General features: G+C 46.0%; 5 protein-coding genes across 7 annotated transcripts; 2 read left to right on the top strand and 3 right to left on the bottom strand.

Annotated features, from left to right (window-relative positions):
* Window positions 1-1457: 1457 nt before the first annotated feature.
* Window positions 1458-7806, top strand: CG32354 (uncharacterized protein). Its single transcript, NM_168275.2, has 4 exons — window positions 1458-2822; window positions 5804-6824; window positions 6881-7078; window positions 7140-7806. The coding sequence occupies exons 1-4, from the start codon at window positions 2597-2599 to the stop codon at window positions 7681-7683; spliced, it is 1989 nt and encodes a 662-aa protein (NP_729380.1). The 5' UTR covers window positions 1458-2596; the 3' UTR covers window positions 7684-7806.
* Exo70 (Exocyst 70) lies at window positions 7753-11812 on the bottom strand. The gene is made up of 8 exons (NM_139965.3): window positions 11655-11812; window positions 11436-11601; window positions 10854-11365; window positions 9381-9445; window positions 8588-9318; window positions 8206-8528; window positions 8003-8136; window positions 7753-7947 (listed from the first exon to the last, which is right to left on the bottom strand). The coding sequence occupies exons 1-8, from the start codon at window positions 11700-11702 to the stop codon at window positions 7845-7847; spliced, it is 2082 nt and encodes a 693-aa protein (NP_648222.3). The 5' UTR covers window positions 11703-11812; the 3' UTR covers window positions 7753-7844.
* Window positions 9560-10651, bottom strand: mtrm (matrimony). The gene has a single exon (NM_139966.3). The coding sequence runs from the start codon at window positions 10586-10588 to the stop codon at window positions 9935-9937; it is 654 nt and encodes a 217-aa protein (NP_648223.1). The 5' UTR covers window positions 10589-10651; the 3' UTR covers window positions 9560-9934.
* Oseg1 (Outer segment 1) lies at window positions 10838-16395 on the top strand. Of its 2 annotated transcripts, NM_001300053.1 has the most exons (12): window positions 10838-11616; window positions 11796-12234; window positions 12318-12548; window positions 12620-14074; window positions 14136-14618; window positions 14677-14951; window positions 15005-15152; window positions 15210-15410; window positions 15472-15592; window positions 15651-15807; window positions 15864-16141; window positions 16197-16395. In NM_001300053.1, exons 2-12 carry the CDS (start codon window positions 12170-12172, stop codon window positions 16290-16292), a joined length of 3510 nt encoding a protein of 1169 aa, NP_001286982.1. In that variant the 5' UTR covers window positions 10838-11616; window positions 11796-12169; the 3' UTR covers window positions 16293-16395. The 2 variants fall into 2 exon arrangements, with proteins under 2 accessions (NP_001286982.1, NP_648221.3); NM_139964.3 differs by lacking the exon at window positions 10838-11616 and having other exon boundaries at window positions 12069-12234.
* Window positions 16309-18209, bottom strand: CG13667 (uncharacterized protein). 2 transcript variants are annotated; one of them, NM_168274.2, is made up of 2 exons: window positions 18182-18209; window positions 16309-18126 (listed from the first exon to the last, which is right to left on the bottom strand). In NM_168274.2, exon 2 carries the CDS (start codon window positions 18121-18123, stop codon window positions 16375-16377), a length of 1749 nt encoding a protein of 582 aa, NP_729378.1. In that variant the 5' UTR covers window positions 18124-18126; window positions 18182-18209; the 3' UTR covers window positions 16309-16374. The 2 variants fall into 2 exon arrangements, with proteins under 2 accessions (NP_729378.1, NP_648220.1); NM_139963.2 differs by having other exon boundaries at window positions 16309-18188.
* Between the last annotated feature and the right edge of the window lie 74 nt (window positions 18210-18283).

Here is an 18283-nt window from a genome sequence, read left to right as displayed (position 1 = left end):
CTCCACTCAATTTTCTTTAATGCACGCGACTCCGCCGCCAATGATCTGCTTCTTCACCTTCCTCCACCCACCGCCAGCGCACAGTGGTTCCAAAACATGTGGAATTTAAGCACCCACAACGCATTTCCCAAAAATGATGATTTATTGCACAAAGTTTTAAGGGAAAGTACTCGTAAGAAAAAAAAGCAACATTAAAATTCTTAAAAAGATTGAATATTAACTTAAAGCTCATATGTCCCGAACCATGAAAGATTAAGGATTATGTTTTGCTTAAGAACATTTATTTACTTACTATTTATAGTTTAAAATATAACTTCATTTTTTATGTTACTAGCAAGTTATTTATTTGGGTAGCATTACTTTGTATTCCTTTTAACATAAGCTAGAATTACTTAACTAAAATATTATTATATCAAATATATAATACCTAAGACAATTAGATAAGGTCTAAGCTCTAATAGCTAAACTATGCCAAAATCAAATATTTTTGTGTGAATGCATTAGTAAACATGCACCTTAAATTGGCATCAGGACACTGTGCAAGGTGATAGTAGGCTATGTGTGTGTGACCCTTATTCGCAACGGCCGCTGAGGCGTAAAATTTATGGCTTTAAAGTCTACAAGTCTATAAACACAGCTTCCAGGCTGCACTTTCTACTGCAACTGCAACTGCCAATGCCAATGCCACTGCAACTGAATCGTGGACTCGGATCGTGAATATTGTATATTGGATGTGGGATGGTATGGCTTGGGTTTGGGCATCGGAGATGTTGGGGGAGCACGGACGTGGATGTGGATGCATCTGATCCGATCGAATCGTATCGTATCGAATCGAATCGAGTGTGTGAGTTATAATTTCAAATGCGGCGCGCCTTTTTGGCTGCATTTTGCTGCCACTTTTGGCAAATTAAATTTGTACGCAAAACCGATTAGGCCAGGCAGACATGACCAAGTTGTTATTTTAAATACCAACAACTCCATTTAATCAATATGCCCCGGCACCCAACAATGCACTCGAAAAACTTGTGGTAGTAAACCGTTAAAGTTTAAAAAGAAATATAGGTCTATTCAAAAAGATCAAGACTAGACTACATTTTTAACTTAAATTTACTTGCTCTCTTTACTGCTCTCAATATATGTTACATTTTGAAAGTTTGAAACTGCACAGACATGCATATCTTTGAATTGTATCCTTTTACAATCCACCATTGCTGTTATTGTACATTATAACTTTTTTATTATTATTCATATATATTTTTATTTTTTCATTGTTTTTCAACTTTAAAAACTTAAAGAAAGCGGTGCTTTTTGTCCTAACTGGAAATACTCTTGATTTAGTATTCAAAAGATGAGTGAATTGTTTCGAGTGTAGCTGCAACAACAACAGCGCTGGATGCTCTGCTCTGCCGTCGCCGACTGCGCTGCCTTTCACCCATATAAATTTCTTTTCATTGCAAATTTTTTGCCATTCGTCGGCGCATTGTCAAACCTTCCAGTCGCATTTGGAGCCCAAGCTTTCCGAGATTTCAGAGCGACTCTAGAGCGCACTAAACAAAGGCCTAAGAAAAAAGTTAAAAAGGCGAAAAAAGAAACAGAGGCAAAGACGACAATACGAATTGTACAAATCGGATGCGAGCGCGAGTGTGTTAGTGCCCATTCATTCATTCATTCATTCGAGAACAATAAAAAAGAAGAAATGAAATACGAAATGCAATCGCCGCAGTTGCAGTCGCAGTCGGCGTCGCAGTAGGCGTCAGCGGAGGCATCGGCCGAGGCAGAACAGTAGCAGCAGCATCGAAATCCGAAAGACAGATCATTTTTCATATGCGAATCGAAACTCGAAGAGCGCGCATCAAAGTCAAATTCAAACGACAAAAGAGTAACGGACAAAAGCGAATTGTTTTGTGCGCATAATAGAAACGAAAAAAAAAAGAAAAACGTTATAAAAAGCAAATAAAAGGAAAATAAAGCCTTACCAGAACCAGTAATTGAAATCAAATTAAAGGCGGGCCGTGCAAAAATCCACAAAACATCAAGAAAAAGCCATAAAGCCAAGGCGATAAAAAAGAAATTATGCTCCATTGTGCGATTGTGTGAAAAGGTCAAGTGCCCGGCAGGCAAAGGGAAAAGCGAAAGAGACAGAAGACAGCGTAAGACACGGGAGCTTGATGTTGATAGGCAAACGAATGAACTCGTAAAAGGGCGCTAAAGAGAGAGAGAGAGAAGGCAACACAACGACATCGGTTAACAAGAAGAGCAGGAAGAAGAAGAAGAAGAGCAGGCCAGGCCCAAATGACCGCAAGATTACCGTTAATTCGAACAGCTTAAGCGCCATTACGAGCAGTTATATAGTCCATATACTATATAGCACCACTATATCTCTATCTCCCTGGTAGATCGACCGAGGAAGAGAAAAAAAAACTTTCATCCACCGTGAGCCGCAGCCGCATAAAAGTTTGCTACTATTTCAATTTCAATTGTTAACGAGCGAAAGCGCCGCACGCCTCAGTCTCACATCACGCACGCATCCGATCCGAGCGGCAACAACAAATCATCAAGCGTCTAATAGGAAAAGTGCAGCAGACAGCCAGCGAAAATGCACCACAAACAGCATCTGCATCTGCATCTGCAGCCCCCCGCCCCAAACGCCACCCAAACACAGGCCCACGGACTTGGCCAGACTCCAAGCCAGATCGCCAGATGCAGCCATAACCACAGCCCCAGTCTGGGCCTCAGCTTTGGCGGCACCAAGAGCCAGCGACAGCTGTTTGGCGCACTCTTGGCCATGTTCACGTTGGCGGCATTTGCGTCAACCACCAGTGGTAAGTCGTACACTGCGAGAAATCCCAAAATTGGTGCTACACGTTGAGTAGAAAGTCACAGGAAGTAGTCTTAGATCATTCGAATCTCTTTCCTGGCATTCTCACTATTCAAATTGTTTAATTGCCTCAAGAAATGAATCAGCTAAAGAAGTATACGTTGATTCAGATTCAGCAAAGTTCCTCCTAACTAAATTAAAATCAGATTAAGATAAAACTAGGTTCCTTAAGCAGAGCATTAAGTCCAATATAATCATAAAAGAGAAAACTGACTATGGAACTCTTAAGCCATTGCTAAAGTAAAGAATGCTCTATTTAAATCCAGATTAGTTAACATTACATTTAAAAGGGCCTAATACAAGTTTCAAAGGGTATTAGTTTTCCTCTTGCTAAATGTACTTTCTCCTAACTATCACATCGTTATTGAGTTGCAGTTAAAACTGCGGACAGAGTTCTAGGGAAACCCGAGTTCTTCAGCGGAAAACGGCAACTGATCTTGAGCTAAATGAAAGTTGCAGACAGACTGGACAAGTCCCAGTGAGTGCCGTCTCAATTACCGCCTAATTTCTCCGGGTGTTGAAACGGAGAAGGTGAATCGGGGTCCGGATCTAAGACCTACAGCTGTGCGGTGGTAGAAAGGCCGTCGCAGCAGCTATTCAACTATCCATTTCTAAGGTACTACTCCGCACAAAGTGAATGTAAACTGGCACACATACACGAGCGCGAAGCTTCCAATGCCCCAACACCTCTCCCCCCACCGCCCCCTAGACCACGAACTCCCCAGTTTGAGGCACTCACTCCTCGACGCACAACATGCTCGTAAATATTTTCGTGCACAATTTGTCCAACATTCGTATAAATTCATTAAAAGCACGAAGGGGCCAAACAGAAGCCGGGGGCCTGAAAACGTAGGGGGGGGGGGGGGCTGGTGGAAGAGGGGCGAATCGCTAGCTCATGGGGGGGGGGGAAAATCAAGCTGACCGCACAGTGGCAGCGAGCTGGAAAGGGTTGGGGGTCAATTGGGGGGGTTACATCGTTTAAAGTTGACCCGAAGCGAAATGATTTATTTGACTTGTAAGCGCGATCGTTTGGCTAATTGATAACCGCACTTCATCGGAGATTGATGGGTGAAAGATCAATTAGTTTTGGATGCTGTGATATATGCTCGCATGCATATACACATATATATGTACATATGTACATATATGTTTTAATGGCCCCAATCAGTGGCGCCGTGATTCATTCATCTATGGGCTTGGTCATGTCGCTGCTCGCCACTGTGCCACACCAAACCGGAGCAAACCGAGTGCACATGGTGTGCTCCATGTGCATATATAGATATGTATGTACATATGTACATATATATATGTACATACCCAGTATATATCATGCAAAAGTCCCTGCCCAGCAGTGCAGTGCGTTGGTTGCTGGATTTTTCCACTTTTGAAAATTATACGGTGGCTGCTTTTATTATTTCTCTCGCCTTTTTTTTTTGCAATTGATGGCATCCGATAGGCAGGAGCCTGCCAGCAATTCGCTGGAGGCCAGGAAAATGCACCTGCACTGGGAGAAATCAGCAGAACATATGAACAAAAGGAAATCAGTAAATCAGAGGTGTATTTAAAATGCAAAATAGTATGGTGTATGGTGTTGTATAAGTTTGTACCATTAGTTTGCATGAGTGATTTGATTCTGAGTTTATCCCAGGACTAGTACCACACTTTTCTGCCAGTGCAGGATTGGTGAGAGTGGGTGGGGCGGTTGAGGTCGCATTGCTGCAATGCTGAATGAGATTGGCTGTGGTCTCGGCTTTTGCCTCTGACCATTCCAGCGGATCGTTTACATGTGCATTAATTCCTAACGCCGCTTAATTTTCTCCGCGCTTAATGGCTCCTCTGGATGCCGATGCCTCCGATTCAGATTCGGACTCGCATCCAGCCAGAGAAGCATCCGAGTCCATTAAGCTGAGAATGCGTCTGCTCGACTGACTGACTGGCTGGCTGGCTGGATGTTGAAATTTCCATCTTTATGGCCGGCAGCAGCAAATTGGAATAATGAACGTGGGTTCAATTATCGCAGCCAAACCATCGTGTGGCAGCCTCAAAGAGCGCTAATAGATTTTCTACTGCTGTTGGGTATGTCTATTTACGTTCGTATATCTTTAACTAAGTTGAGTGCTTCCTCCGGAGGCGGCTCTCACAGCTTTCTTTGCAAACAAAAAAAAAAAAAAAAATAAGAAAAATGGACAAATCAACCCAAACTAAACCAGCAGTTCCACATCCGACCAAAGACAACAGAAATGTTCGGCGCCGGAGGCAATTAGTGTGGAAATTTCACTTGCAGTTTTTAGCACAGATTAAGCTTACGATTTCTGGAGGGGATTAGCATGAACAATTATAGATGGAGGTCGCTGATAGTCCGTATGAACGAAGCGAGTGTATTAGCTGTGCTCAAACCACAGCCAAAACATAAATGCCATTGTGTCGTTTTACTTGGAATCGAGATTTGAAGACGGGTAACATTTGCCGTTGCCGTTAGTAAAAAGGGAAAGAATTATTCAAGTTAATGGCTGGTTACTTGAGTCGGTCATGCGATCACTCCAGAATCAGAGACTGGTCTCGGATGCGGGGGAGTGTCGGCGGGTGGCGGCATGGACACAGTGGGTCACAACTGCGCAAAATGCCCTATGATCGTGCGGCTAATCTGACATTTGTATGCCCACAGTTGACTCTTCCGCATGCCACCGCTAAAGAGCTGTGGAAAATGCGAAGGGAAAGTTTCATTTGGCGGTCTCGAAACAGAGTTACCCTGGGAAAATTCGATGGACAACCGGTCATTACGTGCGGGGAAGTAGTAATTATTACTAAGCTTTGTTTAATAAGTTCATATAACAGAGGAGGAGGAACTACTGTCTTGCTTTAAATGTTTAGAATTAAGTTTCTAGATAGAAACCAATTAAATTCTAAAATCATTTCCATCCACAGGCGCTGTGACAGACTCACCCATCAAGATTATCCGGCTGCCGGCGCAGGCGCCAGTTATCCGCTATCGCAGTGCAGATGCGGCGCCCAACTCATTGCTGATCAACTATCGTCAGGATGCGCGACCGGAGCTGTCGTCCACATTGATGCAGGCACCCGGAGCGGCGGCAGCTGCCTTGGAGTCGCTGCTGCGCGAGGAGACGGAGCAACAGCAGCTGTCACAGATGGGCAGACGGAATAGGGCTAGTAACACCGGCACCGGCAACTGTCCTCGATCCTGTCCACCGAGCATCACCGTGGGAGCTGAGCCCGTGTGCGGCAGCGATGGTCTGATCTATGCGAATATCTGCGAGCTGCGCAAGAAGACTTGCTCCCGCAGTGGAGTGTCGCTGATCAAGGACGTGCGGGATGGCTGCGAGAGGTCGAAGGGTTCGGACTGCAAGCACCGCTGCAGCACGGAGAAGGATCCAGTGTGTGGTACAGACGGAAGGACCTATCTGAATCGCTGCATGCTGAGGGTGCAATCGTGTCGCGTGGGATTGGCTGCAGTGAAGCTATCGCATGTGGGTCCCTGCAGCAACACGAGTGCCGTGCGTGAGTCCTGTCCGGTTGACTGCAACAGTGCGCCGAAGGATGGACCAGTTTGCTCATCGGATGGCAATGTATACAACTCCACGTGCGAGATGAAGCTGAAGACGTGTGGACAGGGTGTGGTGAAAACCAGCCGGAAGCACTGTCAGTCCACACGAATGTGCAGGGAATCCTGCTGGCGTGTGGCGAGGCCCACTTGCGGATCAGATGGCAGACTGTATGCCAGTCCGTGCAAGATGCGCTCTTCCAATTGCGGCAAGCACGTCTTTGAGGTTCCCTTATCCTACTGCATGTCGCAGGAGAGGCACGGAGCCTCCGATGCCTGTCCCACGGAGTGTCCCAAATCGGATACGGATTCCTCGTCGCAGTACGTGTGCGGCAGTGATGGCAACATATACTCTTCGCTGTGTGAACTCAAAATGCTCAATTGCGGGTGAGTTTGGATGAGATAAAAATGGAATATAACCAGACTAAAATTTTATCTTTCAGTCCACAGCGCAAGTCCATTCAAAAAGTGAGCATGGACAAGTGCAAGAATCGACTGACCCGCTGCAAACAGCTGCCTCCTTGCAAGGACTTCAATAGCTTGTTCGGTTCCATCTTCAGCTCGAAGCGAAATGACAAGCTCTGCGGCACGGACGCCAAGACTTATAACAATGAGTGCGAACTGGCCCACGCCACCTGCCTGTGAGTATCCATGATAGGATCATCCATAGGACATGGATCTAGCTCTTCAACTTCTTTTCAGACGCGGCGTGAATCTGGCCCACATTGGTCCCTGCACGGATCTCAATTCGCCCACCAAGGATTGCGGGGATGCCTGTACTCGGGCGGATCTGGAACAGCAGCCAGTGTGCGGCTCGGATGGCAACACCTTCGCCTCCATGTGCGAGTTCAAGCGGCGCACTTGCGATCTGCGTGTGGTGCCCGTTTCGCTAAAGAATTGCGCTTTAACCGCCGACTGCGAATCGGATTGTGATGCCCAGCCGCCAAGTTTCGTCTGCGGATCGGACAACAACTTGTACAAGTCCGAGTGCCACATGCGCAAGGAGAATTGTGGCAAGCATGTTTTCGTGGTGCCACTGAAGCGCTGCCTTGCCGCCTTTCAGCTTAAAGGATGTGCCCGCATCTGTCCCAGGGAATTCGAGCCTGTTTGCGGCAGCGACAATAAAACGTATCTGAACGACTGCTTCCTGGAGATCGAAAACTGCAGGGCGAACCAGACGGTGAACGTCAACTACTACGGCGCCTGTGGCCGCCCCGAAGCACCATCCACTAACTTCCTTTACTAGGACGTATGTATGCGTGGCGTCTTCATTTCACTTGGCATTTAATATTTGTAGGCTATAGTCTTGTATTGTACTTTTTTTAAAACGATATTTATTGAGTTTGAATTAAAGCCCCCCAACGAACTTACAAGGAATGCACTTAAAGCCTGGCCTGCATTTAACATCTAAGCCGAATCATCAAAGAGCTTGCTCAGCATAGCGTTGATCTCGTGCTGTCTGTACTTGACGTATTTGTCGGGATTCTTACTAAAATGCACTCCAGAGTAACTAAAAATGATACAAGATGGTTAGGTATAAGCTGATAAACCCTATATACGCTTACATTTCGTAGAATCTATTGTAGATGGGCAGTATGTGCTCCACATTATCACGTTTGATGCCTTCTCGCAGGATCACATCGGGTATGGAGATGCCCCGCTGGATTTTGCATGCCTCCTCAAAGTCCTTATTGAAGTTCTGGAAATTATAGAGGATGTTTTTTTTTAAATCAAGAAAGTTTAGCTTATTTTAAAAATAAAAACCTACAGAAAATCTCTCTTTGAGCACACTGCGATCCTTATCCTTGACCTTGCCGGCCACTGGTTTGGGCAGTTCATCCAAGGAATAGATGCCGACCAGCATCTTGGACCAGGTCTTTTGATAGCTAGCCTTCAGTTCACGTATCATCTCCATGTAGCTATGTTCGCACTCAGGCTCAGCCAAGGTGACCAAATCAATAAGATTGGAGCGTTGCAGCGACTTGAGGATATAGTGAATGTTATTTAGTCGGAAGAGGTGCTTGGTGGCCTGGTCATTGTACTGCTCGCACTTGTTCATTATGGAAAGATTCAGTTCGGCCAAAGCTTTCTCTGCAAAATATAGATAGTGGTTTAAAAATGTTCGCACAATTGATCTTGTTGCCACTCACTTATGTAAATCGCCAAGAGCGCCTTATTGCGTTCCTCGACTGGCAGCGCCTTCTTCATCAAAATGGTGTCCAATTGCGTGGAGTACAGGACATCCTGTGCCAAAATGGAACCAATAACATCGAAATGATCGTACAAGTGCTCAATAAACCAGATCGTATTGGAGGTCAGCTCGTGCACGGTGGCATCCTTTGGAACATTGCTTTGGCCCACAATATTGGTGCTCGATTCGCCCTTGACTACGTCCAGGAAATGCTCCAATGCCTTGGCACCGGTGTGCTGCAACTTTTTTAGTACTTTTTTCAACTGTTCCCTTTGCGCAGGATCGTATGTGCGGTCAATATCCGGCTGCAGCAGTATAACCCGCTTTAGGGCGGAGAATATTCCCAACGCCGAGGTCCACTCCTTGCGGGAAATGCAGCGCAGGATGCGTTGCGTAATGGCCTCAGCGTCCTTAACCACCAGATCGATGGCATTATAGGCCAAGGTGGCGAATACCTCGTTGTGTTTCGACTGGGGAATAATGTCGATCATGATGGCTCGCTCCCAGTTAAGTAACCGCTGCAGTCCCAGCAACATGACCAGATACTTGTCCAGTTCCTGATCGCCATCCATCAAATCCTCGGAGGTCAGGTGGTCGCTGTGCGATGATGCCTTCTTAATGGAGAACCCTGTGGACTGCTCAATCGTCTGCGTCGCGCGTAAATATAACTTGTTCGCCTTCTTTTCGAATCTATGCAGAATAAATTAAATATATCATATACGAAAACTTGGAAATTAAGTAATATTTCTCACATTTGCTGAAGACGAGCGGAGGTTGTCTTTTTTGGCTCCGTTTGGCGTCCACTGTGTCGCGGTCTCTGCAAGAAAACATTTTAAAAACATTAATTTGAATTGTTAATTGCCATTGCATTAATGTTTCTTCGGAATAATTAAGGTACTAAAATGGTAGCAAATTAAAAACTCTTATTTTTGTAACCTTTTAATATGCATTTGATTCTTATGAGTTTATTAATTTTAAAAATGTGTGTTTTACAAAAGCGTTTATACCCCAATTTTTTTTTTTTTTTTTGACAAAAAGTATTATGCAATTTGCTAGCTTACGAAATAAATTTAAATTTGTAAATGAGCTTCGGAGCAACATTTTAGGAATTACATAGATTCTTAAAGTGTACTAGAGTTTATTATTTAAGGCTAAAAACGACGAGCTTTAAGACACCAGGTCTTTTACAATAATTCTAGAATACCTACTTAATTATCCACATATATTAAAATCACAAAGTTTCTCTTCACATAAAACATTTTAAAATCTTAGTGTATGATAAAAGATGGACATGCCAGCGATTCACTTAAAGAGTGTGGAGCACATCCATGATACGGTTGCAATCCTCATCGGTATTTAGGCCGATTTTAACAAGATCAGCACGCTCCAAGGATGCCAGTTCCACCAGATCGATGTGAGCCTCTTCGAAATTGGTCACATAGTTCTCCAGGCCCATGTGCATGAGAATCTGTTCCACATTGGCGGCATGGTTAACCACGTACGAGTGGTTCGATGCTTTGATGGAACGACGACGCGACTCCAAGGCCAGTGAGGTCTCCATATTCGAGTCATCCGAACAGGTATCCGGGCTGCTGCAGCTCTTTATTTCTCGCTCCGGCTCGATGATCTCCTCCTGCGGCTTGGGCAGCACGAATGGCGGGGGCTTAAGCTGAGTGCGATGGCAGTGCTGATGCTGCTGCTGCTGCTGCTGCTTGGGATGCACCTTCGTTGGCACTTTCTTGAAGGTAGCGAACCGCATGGGCGACACTGGACTCTTCCCCTTCGTGCCCATATTCTCGATGGGCGAGAGATTGGGCGAACGGAAGTTGCCAAAGATCGGAGTAGAGCATCGCACGTTGGAGGTGTTCACCTTCAGGGTGTTCCATCTGCGCTCCTTTAGCGTTGGCGTGCGATTAAGCGTAATTTTGGTCTTGTTCGTGGGCGTGCGAGAATTCTCCATTTTTTTTAGATACTGTGACACAGAAAATGATGCGTTCTTTGCGAATTCAAGCTGGCAAATGGCGGTCATCGAATTGGACATGTAATGCTTACATGCACAAGCTTTTTCGAACAGACACCGTTAACCGAAACGATCAGAGATGGGAAAAGCATACATATGCTCATCATCGTACACATCGCTATTCATATTCTACTACGTACTATTTTTCTCCACATAATATATATGTATTAATACTAGTTAGAATATGAAAGAACTGTTTACTCACCAGAGCCTCGTGACCCCAACTGTTGCTCTTTTGGTGATCCTTGAGCAGCTGCAGCGATCGGAGAACCACTTCGCCCCGTTCCGTCGCGTAGATGTTTGTGTACTCCCTTAAATTTTGCTCCAACCAGTGCGATATGGTGTACAGCTCCTCGCGCGTCGTTTGCGAAAGCTGCCGGAATGAGGTGTATTCATCGCTGGAATCGTCCTCTATGTAGATAAGATCCAGCAACTCCACCGGCTTCAGCGGAGCACTGTGCTTCTTGAGGAGCATACTATAGTGCTGACTCAGGCCTTCGCAGCCGGTGTTAAACAAACTGGTGACATTCTCCAGCTCCACGCTCTGGGAATTGTTGTGCCGGAAGTAATCGTTGGCATCGCGCAGTTTGGCTAGTGCGTCGAGGAACACCGAGATGTTTCCCTCCACCGGGCCTTGATGAATCAACTGGCAGACCTCTTGGGAGACATCGTAGTGGGACAGGACGCTTTCCAGACAATTGAGAGTAGCTTCCAGATCTAAAAAAAAAAAGAGGCGGTGACACATTAGTTTTTTTTTTTTGAAATCCCATTGAGTTTATTTTCATACTCTGCTGCCGTTTCTGGAGCTGCTCCGTCTCCTGGTAGACGGGCAATATGGTCTGCTCCAGGTTTCCCAGGCGCTTCTCGAAGATTGTTAGAATACTGGACATTTGCGTGGACAGATCATGGTATTTATCCACTCGATCTTTCAGCAGAGCTAAATTGGTGGCTTCCTATGAGGAAAATGGGTAAGTATGGAGGTTTTGAGCATGACAACTAGACATACCTTCTCCAATTTATTGTGCGCCTGCAATGAACTGTCCAAATTGTTCATTTTCAAGCGTATATGTAGCTAAAATCCTTTAAAAACAAACAATAGTTCTGATATAAAAAACAATTCTATTTTATTTTGTTTTGACGAAACTAGGCATTTATGCACACTGGCTTTGGTCATACTGTCAATTACCGCGTTGCCAACTACTTTGCACGAAAAAAAAAATTATAACGGTCATTTCAGATAGTAATAGAAACTTTTTTTAAATATTGTACACTTAGACAATTAGGTAAACGATAATGAGGCTATGTTTTAAATAAATTGTTTTTACTACTAGTACTAGTTTATTAGTCAAGTCCTAGTTTTAAAAGCCAAAACTAACGGAAAAACCCGCCAAACTGCCATCTCCAGCCAAGACGCCAACTTTTGTTGTGGTTGGTTGCCATGGAATCTGTGTGTAAACAACGCACCTGCATTTAGGAATTTCTACCAACTATGCAGGATTAGCCAATTCGACTTCTGCAACAATGAGGGGTGTTCTCAAGTGGCTGGAACGCATAGAGTTTCCCAATAGCAAAGACAATGAGATCAGGTAAAGCTTTCTCATTCGTGGAAAACAACAACCTGTTGCTTGCTATAACGCCATAACGGTATTTGCAAAACCCAATTTTCCAGTGTCCACAATGTGTGCTACGCACCCGATGGCAGCCAATTGGTGGTGGCTGCGGGGGATCGGTTGCTCATCTACGATCCAAACGATGGCTCCTTGCTGAACACCTTGAAGGCGCACAAGGATACGGTCAATTGTGTGGCCTACTCGCGGGATGGCAAGCGGTTCGCCAGCGGAGCCTCCGATAAAATGGTCATCGTGTGGTCACCTCAGCTTGAGGGACTGCTCAAGTATTCGTGAGTTCTCAGCACACTTGCAATAAATTCTAGTTTTTTATATAAATATAAAAATATATTTACATTCATAGGCACGGTGACTCCATACAGTGCATGAGCTTCAATCCTGTTTCGCACCACCTGGCCTCGTGCTCCTTGTCGGATTTTGCCTTTTGGTCGGCTGATCAGAAGGCGGTGCAAAAGTACAAGATATCCGCGCGTGTCAATGGCTGCTCGTGGACCAATGATGGACAGTACCTGATCCTGGGCCTGGCCAATGGCACCATATCCATTAGGAACAAGTTGGGCGAGGAGAAGGGGAGAATCGATCGGCCTGGTGGGCCCAACAGCAACGTCTTCAGTGTCCAATGTTGTCCGGCCAGCGGTCCTGGCAGTGTGGACACCATCGGTGTGGTGGACTGGAGCCAAACGCTATCCTTTCACACTCTGAGCGGCCAGATGATTGGCAAGGAGCGAACCCTGGGCTTTGATCCCTTGTGCCTGCAGTACTTTCCCAATGGGGAGTTCTGCCTGGTGGGCGGCTGCACTGGAGGTCTACACTTCTTCACCAGGGAGGGCATTCGGCTGGGTACGTTGGGCGATACCTTTGACACCTGGATCTGGACAGTTGCCCTACATCCCAATGGTCAATCCTACACCATTGGGTGTCAAGATGGAACCCTGGCCTGCTTCAACATTGCGTCTAGTACCGTGCATGCCCTCTACCGCGAGCGCTATGCCTTCCGGGAAAACATGTGCGACGTGATCATTCAGCACCTGATCTCTGGCCAAAAGGTGCGCATCAAGTGTCGAGATTTAGTTCAGAAAATAGCCATTTATCGGAATCGACTGGCGGTTCAGTTGCCGGAACGTGTGGTTCTCTATGAGCTGAGCTCTGGAGAGGATCAACCCATGCACTATAAAGTGCGCGAGAAGATCCAGCAAAAGTTCGACTGCAGCTTGCTGGTTGTTTGTGGCCGTCACATTGTCCTGTGCCAGGAGAAGCGTCTCCAATGTCTGGATTTCATGGGTGTCCTGCAGCGCGAGTGGATCATGGACTCGTTCATAAGATACATCAAAGTCACCGGTGGCCCCGTGGGAAGAGAAGGACTAATGGTGGGCTTGAAGAACGGCCAAGTGTTCCGAATCTTTCTCAACAACTCACTACCACTGCTCATCACCACTGCGGTGTCAGCGGTTCGCTGCCTGGATATCAATTCGAAGCGCAGCAAGATCGCAGTTGTGGACGATGTGGGTCGCTTGGTTGTGCGGGACGTAATCAACGATACAATTTTGTACCAGGATACGGGTGTAAACAGCGTCACTTGGAACACGCACCTGGATTCGATGCTCTGCTATACCCACACAACAGGCGGATTAAGCGTTCGCGTGGGGAATCTGCCGCCGAGGGCACCACAGAACATGCATGGCGTGGTGGTGGGGCTTTGCGGAGCCACTGCCTTCTGCCTGCGCGGAAATATTATGCACAATACGCCTTTGGCTCTCGGTTCCACCATGTGGCAGTTCATCGAAGCTGGATTGTTTGAGTAAGACATATTCCAATTCTGCTTGGAATCTCCTAATAAAAGATGTTATATTTTATTTCAGCGAAGCCTACCAGGTCGCCTGCCTGGGCGTGACCACCAGCGACTGGGAGGGATTAGCTCAATCCGCTCTGGAGGCACTGCACATAAATATCGCTCGCGATGCCTACGTCAAGGTGAGGAATCTTCCGTGGCTCAAACTCATCGGTGAGCTACGAGATCAGCAACAGCGATCGGCGGTTCCTAAGGAGGTACTTCTCGCAGAGAATTGCGCCTTTGCCGGCAAGTTCAAGGAGGCAGCTCGTCTATTTCTCAAATGCGGCCAGTCCTCAAGAGCACTTGAAATGTACACAGATCTACGTATGTTCGATTTAGCCCAGGAGTATATTAAGGACGGCACCGACCAGGAGAAGAAGGAACTGGTACGCAAGCGAGCGGAATGGGCATATTCGGTTAAGGAGCCACGAGCTGCTGCGGAACTATTGCTTTCAGCTGGCGAAAATCAGAAGGCCATTGATATTGTCGCAGAGCAAGGATGGGCCGATGTGTAAGGAAATCAAGAAAATTGCACACATATCGTTTATAATAAACCTAACTTCTTACAGGCTTTACGATATCGGACGACGACTGAGTCTTACGGAACGCGATTCCCTGGAATCGGTGGCCCAGAACCTAAAGACCCTCAAAGCTCTTCCCCTGGCTGCTGAGATTTTCAAGAAGCTGGGCGATGAAGCCCAGGTGGTGCAACTGCACATCGAGGTACGCGACTGGCCGGAAGCATTTCGTTTGGCGGAATCGCTGCCGGAACTTCTGCCCACGGTGCACTACCAGCATGGGCAATGGCTGGCCGAAACGGATCAGTTTATAGAGGCGCATCAGGGTGAGTTTATAACTTTTGTTATGTTTATTTAATATAAAAGTTTTACTTTTCAGCCTACATAAAGGCAGGACGCACCAAGGAAGCCAATCGTTTGCTTAAGCAACTGAGCAATACGGCCATCGTGGAGGAGCGCTACTTGGATGCGAGCTACTTTTATTGGCTGCTGGCCAAGCAACATTTAGATGTATATCACGCCAAGGAGTAAGTGAAATATTACAATCAGTGCACTTCTTAATTTCTAAAACTTTTGTTTTATAGAGAACAAAATCCTGTTGATCACCACCTTACGGAGTACAAAAATCATTTACGTGTTGCCAAGGTTTATTACGCCTACAGTGTCATATACTCATATATGAAAGAACCATTCACCACACATTCCCCAGTTAGCCTATTTAACGTAAGCCGCTTTATACTAAACGAAGTGGAGCACAAAGGTGTCCCCAAAGGTGTCAGCATGTTGTAAGTTAAGAGCTCAAATCGCAAAAGTAGAACGTGAATCGACAGAAATCCTATCTTCCAGTTCGGTTCTCTTCACTCTGGCCAAGCAAGCTAAGTTTTTGCAGGCCAACAAGTTATGCCTTCTTATTAACAAGAGACTGCAGTCGTTGAAGCCACCAGCTGGAGTCCAAGAGCAGATTGATGTGAGTGATGTGAAAACATTAATCATCCAAATGATATGCTTATGAAGTACCTTTTCAGCTAAATTTTCTAAATAGCAAGGCTTGCAAAAGTGGCTTCAATGATCCGGAGGAGCTTTTGCCACTATGTTACAAGTGCTCCAACTACAGTCAACATTTGAATAGCAATTGCTGTCCCACTTGCCGGCAGGATTATATTTTCTCTTTCGTTTCCTTCGGTATGGAATTTTGTCTATTAGCTTAGATATCTGATAATGATGATGCCTCTTTTTAGAAATTCTACCCCTAGTACAATTTTATCCAGAAGTGGATATCTCTGATGCCGAGGCGGAGCGCTTGCTGCTGGCTCCTGCAAAGCACGCCGAGGATTCGGATCCATTTAACGAGGATGTGGCCAGTGCATTGCCTTTGAGCTTGGATCGCAATGGCCTGCGTGCCATAGATCCCAATCATGTGCTGATTCTTAAACGGAGGGGAAAGAATGTGCGGAATGTGTACTATCGTAATATATTACCCGATCTTCAGGTTACCTATTGTCCTCAATGTCTGCTGGTAAGGTTATACAAACCACATCATTTCATTTCGTATATTAAGTAACCCTTTTTAGCTTTTCTATGCGGAGGACTTTGAGCTGCAAGTGCTGCAAAAAGGTCACTGTCCCTTTTGTCACACATCCTCCGAAAAGCTGATGGAAGACTTTTGAAATCGACATAAGAAGTGTGTGCAAATATATAATTTCCGTCCAAAACTGTACAAATAGGAACTATACGCAAATAAATACGGTGTTACGCCCAGGTTTCCTCCTGATATCGTCGCTGTTTTATCATTAGTTCCACGTAATCGGCATCGCCATCTAGTATCTCGATAAAGGCCTCTTTGACAGACTTTGGCATATTATTGGAGTTGCCAGCCACGTAGATATAGGCATTCAGGTCTTTTATAAGCCTCGCCAGATGAGCACCATTCTTGGCGATTAAATGCTGGACATAGACCTTCTGATCCTGATCCCTCGAGAAGGCAGTATGGGCCTCTACCTGTTTCGCATCGGTCCAGGTGGAGAAGTCATTTCCAAAGTGGAAATCGGCAGCTTTGTTCCGACAGCCAAAGAAAACAACCAAGGGACCAATTGTGGCACCTTTTGATTGAGCATACAATCGGTTTTGGATAATGCTACGGAATGGAGCGATGCCTGTGCCAGGTCCTACCATTATAAGTGGTATACTTAAGTCTTTTGGCCAGACCATGGTTCCTCTTTTGACAACTCCGCTCAACTCAGTACCCGATTTCAAAGTCTTCAGCCAGTTGGAGCATAAGCCCAGACGTGGAGTATGCATTATGGTTTTGTACTCCACAACGGCCACCAGCAAGTCCAAACTTAAGGCGGAAACATCCGAGGCAATGGAAAAACTGCGTGGCTGGATCAGTGGCATCATCTCAAAGAGCTGTTGCAGAGTTAAGCTAGAGGTGGCGTGCCGGAAATCCTCCAGAACCTCCAAAAGATTACGACGCGGCCTGTTCACATAAGCCACTAAGTCATCAATTCCCTCCGCGGAGGAGAATTCGAGCAGCTTTTCCTTTTCCATTTCATCGCAGCAATTCTGTGCTAGTACCTCGAGGAAACGTTGCCGTGGCTTAGCACTCAAGTCCCAAACGAATTTGGCGGCCTGGAGGAGGCTTAAGGGATTGGAATAGGCTATGGGAAGGGGCATATCCTGATGTGCACTGGATACCTCCACTATAGTGCTCTCATCGAAGTTCAGGCTGTGTTCGCGAATAAGGTCGAAGAATGTTTGGACAGCTTCATCGCTGTTTTGCGGCTGAACATCGAGTACATCGCCGGGTTCCCAGCTAAGATCTTCAGTCTGACACTGCAGCCTTAGGAAGCGTACATCCTGAAAGTGATCCACCGCCGTTGTTCTTTGGTTATCCAGAATTTTGAAAGAGTGGGCAGTTTGTTTTTGGCTCCAGAGCAGATTGTCCATCGGAGCAATTTGGGAATCCTTAGGCAGCTCCTTTACTGACCACTTTACAGTAGTTTGGTGGCTGTTGCTAAGTTTACTTTCGTCAAGACCAGAGATGCCTTTCAGAGCTGTCCACAAATCCTTTGTCCAGCTAAGGGATACACCCAAATGCCCGTAGTCATGCTGATCATCACACAGACCCACTGGACACACGCTATTTGCTCCCAGATTCTGTAGTCTCTTGCTCAGTTTCTTGGCGGCATAGTTAAACTTCGGATAGCTGGAGTCCCCGAGTCCAAGGCACGCGAACTGCATGCCTTGCAAGGATTGGGCGGGTAAGCTGCGCTTCAGGAGAAATCGCCAGGCCAGCTTCATGTTATCCGGCTCCACTCCGTCACCCGTAGTGGCCACCACAAAGACCACGAGGCGCTCCTCAATAAGTTTGGTCATATCGTACTCGTCGAAAGGCAGCACGGGTCCTTGGAAGCCCAGTTGATGCGACTCCCGCCAGATCTGTTCCGCCACATCCTGGGCGGTGCCGGTTTGACTCCCGTAGAGCACTAACAGCCGCATTTTCTACAATTCAGAATTTTCGAATAAAATTTACTGATTACCGTATTTCATATGTTACAATTTGCGCATAACAGCCTGGTCCTCAAACTTAACAGCACGCTGTTACGCTGCACTGTTATGTTATAGAAACTACGGGTGCCGAAATACCAAAATAATTGAA

This window comes from Drosophila melanogaster, chromosome 3L, assembly GCF_000001215.4.
Source record: "Drosophila melanogaster chromosome 3L".
NCBI lineage: Eukaryota > Metazoa > Arthropoda > Insecta > Diptera > Drosophilidae > Drosophila > Drosophila melanogaster.
This window is presented reverse-complemented; position numbering and strand designations above follow the sequence as displayed.

What these genes read in the sequence shown, in the direction of transcription:
- CG13667 (NM_168274.2), bottom strand. Translation starts at nt 18,123, where the DNA reads ATGCGGCTGTTAGTGCTCTACGGGAGTCAAACCGGCACCGCCCAGGAT.
- Oseg1 (NM_001300053.1), top strand. Translation starts at nt 12,170, where the DNA reads ATGAGGGGTGTTCTCAAGTGGCTGGAACGCATAGAGTTTCCCAATAGC. An exon ending in GTTTATAGAGGCGCATCAGG is followed by an intron (nt 14,952 to 15,004) that starts GTGAGTTTATAA and finishes TTTACTTTTCAG; the next exon opens with CCTACATAAAGGCAGGACGC. An exon ending in ATTGTCCTCAATGTCTGCTG is followed by an intron (nt 16,142 to 16,196) that starts GTAAGGTTATAC and finishes AACCCTTTTTAG; the next exon opens with CTTTTCTATGCGGAGGACTT.
- CG32354 (NM_168275.2), top strand. Translation starts at nt 2,597, where the DNA reads ATGCACCACAAACAGCATCTGCATCTGCATCTGCAGCCCCCCGCCCCA. An exon ending in CTCAAAATGCTCAATTGCGG is followed by an intron (nt 6,825 to 6,880) that starts GTGAGTTTGGAT and finishes TTTATCTTTCAG; the next exon opens with TCCACAGCGCAAGTCCATTC. An exon ending in CTGGCCCACGCCACCTGCCT is followed by an intron (nt 7,079 to 7,139) that starts GTGAGTATCCAT and finishes ACTTCTTTTCAG; the next exon opens with ACGCGGCGTGAATCTGGCCC.
- Exo70 (NM_139965.3), bottom strand. Translation starts at nt 11,702, where the DNA reads ATGAACAATTTGGACAGTTCATTGCAGGCGCACAATAAATTGGAGAAG. An exon ending in GCTCCAGAAACGGCAGCAGA is followed by an intron (nt 11,366 to 11,435) that starts GTATGAAAATAA and finishes TTTTTTTTTTAG; the next exon opens with ATCTGGAAGCTACTCTCAAT. An exon ending in GCTCTTGGCGATTTACATAA is followed by an intron (nt 8,529 to 8,587) that starts GTGAGTGGCAAC and finishes TATATTTTGCAG; the next exon opens with AGAAAGCTTTGGCCGAACTG.
- mtrm (NM_139966.3), bottom strand. Translation starts at nt 10,588, where the DNA reads ATGGAGAATTCTCGCACGCCCACGAACAAGACCAAAATTACGCTTAAT.